At 43.9% G+C, this 2,788-nt stretch overlaps 1 protein-coding gene across 1 annotated transcript; it reads right to left on the reverse strand.

Annotated features, from left to right (window-relative positions):
• Window positions 1-1,262: 1,262 nt before the first annotated feature.
• Window positions 1,263-2,260, reverse strand: EMH_0039490 (uncharacterized protein; the record flags this gene model as incomplete). Its single annotated transcript, XM_013495401.1, has 2 exons — window positions 1,263-1,291; window positions 1,405-2,260. 2 exons carry the CDS (start codon window positions 2,258-2,260, stop codon window positions 1,263-1,265), a joined length of 885 nt encoding a protein of 294 aa, XP_013350855.1.
• Between the last annotated feature and the right edge of the window lie 528 nt (window positions 2,261-2,788).

Consider the following 2,788-nt stretch of genomic DNA (forward strand, 5'->3'; position numbering starts at 1 on the left):
TCTGCGCAATGGCTTGTATCCTTCAAGCTATTACAATGTTCATTGTCTAGCTTTTTCGTTCCTGTAGATGAATATGGGAGGGAAAGCAGAGTAGAATATCCTTATCTTAGAACAATACGCGGTGTATGCTTGCTCCCTGTATATGCTTCTTAACACATGTAGGCGCTTTTGCAGTTACTAAGTTGAACTCCTTGCTGCTGTTGATGGCATTCTATTTCCTCTTTGCTTCCTACTAAAACGATAAGAGAAGAACGCCTTTGGGTTCAGTTGTTGCAGCTCTAAGCCCAACACCCTGAGGGTGACCAGAATGTAAGAAATCCTCAAGCTACGCCTAATATTCTTCTGGTATCAATAAGAAATCACTAACTGTGAATAAGATGTAAGCAGAGTTGTATTCAGTATTAGTTGATATTGCATGAATTCAAGTTGCTGGAAACACTCTAAGGCGACAGCAAAAGCGATTGCCATGGTGAAGCAGAGAATCATAGATTTTGGTAGCTAGTTGCAGAGTGTGCACCTAGTCAGAATAGCTTACGGGATATAAGTAGTAACAGTGTAGACGAGGTGTTCAGGCTTCTTTGCTAAACTGGCAGAAGTGATGCCGCTTAAGATACTGAAACTAATGGGGGATACGTTTCCTTTTTAAAGAAAAGCTAGGCCACGATGTAGAGGCGGCAATGTATGAAGTGAGGTGGAGCTGGTTGCTGTTTCCATTGAGGAAGGTCACCAGTATAGAAATTAAAATAACTATTTAGTTTGGGTGCCAAGGGAAATTGAATTCCTAAAGGAGCAGCCCCAGTCATTCGTTTCTGCTTCGCCATGGCTCTCTACCCGTACATAGAAAGCATCAAAAACTAGTGTTTAATTACTCGATGCTAAATACAGTTCGGTATTGGGTTTTTGTACGTGTAGAGCCATCCTGCTCTTGCTCTTATGCGCAGTAGCAGAGTTGAAAAGGCTACGTAATAAACCTTACGATTGCCTCAAGGCTCTCATCCAACCTAGTTTGTGTAAATTTGTGTAACTTTAAATATTTTCTTTTGCCTTCAAGTTCACGTCTGGCGAAATGATTGATATGGCTTTGCTGTTTAAACACGAAATCCCAAATTTGTTTACTCGTCGGTGCTGCGCTTTCTTTCTCTGGAAACGCCGAAGTCACCAGCTCATAAAGAAGAAGAAACTGGCTGAACTCTGTTTCAATAGTAAACCTGTGTACGTCGAACTGCTCCCCAGAATAAATAATACGCAATTGCGGGTGCTCATCACTTAGATATTGTAAACCACCGGGCTCCTGAAACATTAAGAAAGGGAGAAATTGATCTTTTGTTTCGGCGATGCGAGACCTCATCAATTTATTTTCACGAATCAAATCGTTCGCATATTTTTTTAATAGGTCAAGCCCACTCATTGTTTCTCCTTCGGCCTTAACCACAATGCCCAGATTTCGAAGTAATTCAGCAGTGGTTACCCCTTCTTTCTCCTGCATCATGAGCCCTTTCAACTGCTCCTGATCTATCGGTTTCCCCAGACCCAGCATAGGCACAGGTACACCGGTTTCTGCATGCAGCTCTTCTAGCTCCATCAGTTTCCTTATGGTTATTGATGCTGCACCGCAAACTCCATTCAACAGAAGCAGATTCAGTTTGTGCTCTTGAACAGCCTTGACGTCTTCGGCATTGGGTCTAGGAACTCCTAGCATGGCGTTTATGTGCTTATCGTACAGAGCCGGTGGATCAGGGGGAGGCAATGGATCATCCTCCCTTGACGGCACAAAATATTTTTTAAAGGCTGACTGTACAATAGGAGATGCTGTTCGCCACGTGTTTACAAATCCTGAGAAACTTGAGATCAACTGCTCTTCACACTCCACCAGATCATCCATAGTTACAGATGGCATCACTGGAGCACTCACAAGCACCTCCTCCCGCTTGGACTTAGGGGAAAAAGCAAAACGCGTCTTCACCAGCGTTCTTCCTATATACCTTGATGACATCAACACTCCTAAACCCGCCAATAGCAGCAGAAGTTTCAATATAGATTTCGAGAATAACGTAGCACGACGGCTCCCCCAATCAAACGATTTACCCTCAAGTGGAATAACGCCGTCTTCATCTGCAGCTTGGCCCTCCCTCGTCAAGTTGCTTTCCTCTTCTGTGGTTACGCCAGCACCACCATGCAACAGCTCCGCGGAGCCTGCGGGATGGGAGTTACTGCCGAGCTCCCCATTGGCTTCTGCCGGATTCCCCAGTTGTTTTGCCATAGTCTGACTTATAAAGGGAATATAAATTGGTGAAAAAAAATGTTTGCTTTCTTGTTTATACAACAGGAACCGTTCGGCTTGACGTATTTCTAAGTTCCGACGACGAAATGAAAACGCTCCATTCGGCGGGAGTAACAACAGCCATAACAGATTGTCCTACACATGTTGAGGAGGGCAATATATAACAACAGGAAAAGCCATCAAATGTATTGGCAGAGGCACATGGCTCAGCTTTCTTGCTATTGAACCTCTAAAACATCGCCGACACCGGCGCCACCTCCAGATGCACTGGGAATCAGACACAAATAAATGCCATCTAAATATGAATAATTAACCTAAAACAATCAAACCGCATCATTATTTTATTCAGGCTTGCGGGATCATCACACTGGTAAGATATACTGCAACGATTCCGGTAGTCTTGACATCCCTTGCTCTCGAGCGTCGAATGACCACCTCTAGGAGCTGTCGTCGCGTTGACGCTGGATGAGTTTGGAATATTTTGCAAAAGATAAAGAGAATTGTGAT

The sequence above is a fragment of the Eimeria mitis genome, genomic scaffold, assembly GCF_000499745.2.
Source record: "Eimeria mitis Houghton genomic scaffold, Emh_scaff1558, whole genome shotgun sequence".
Classification (NCBI taxonomy): domain Eukaryota; phylum Apicomplexa; class Conoidasida; order Eucoccidiorida; family Eimeriidae; genus Eimeria; species Eimeria mitis.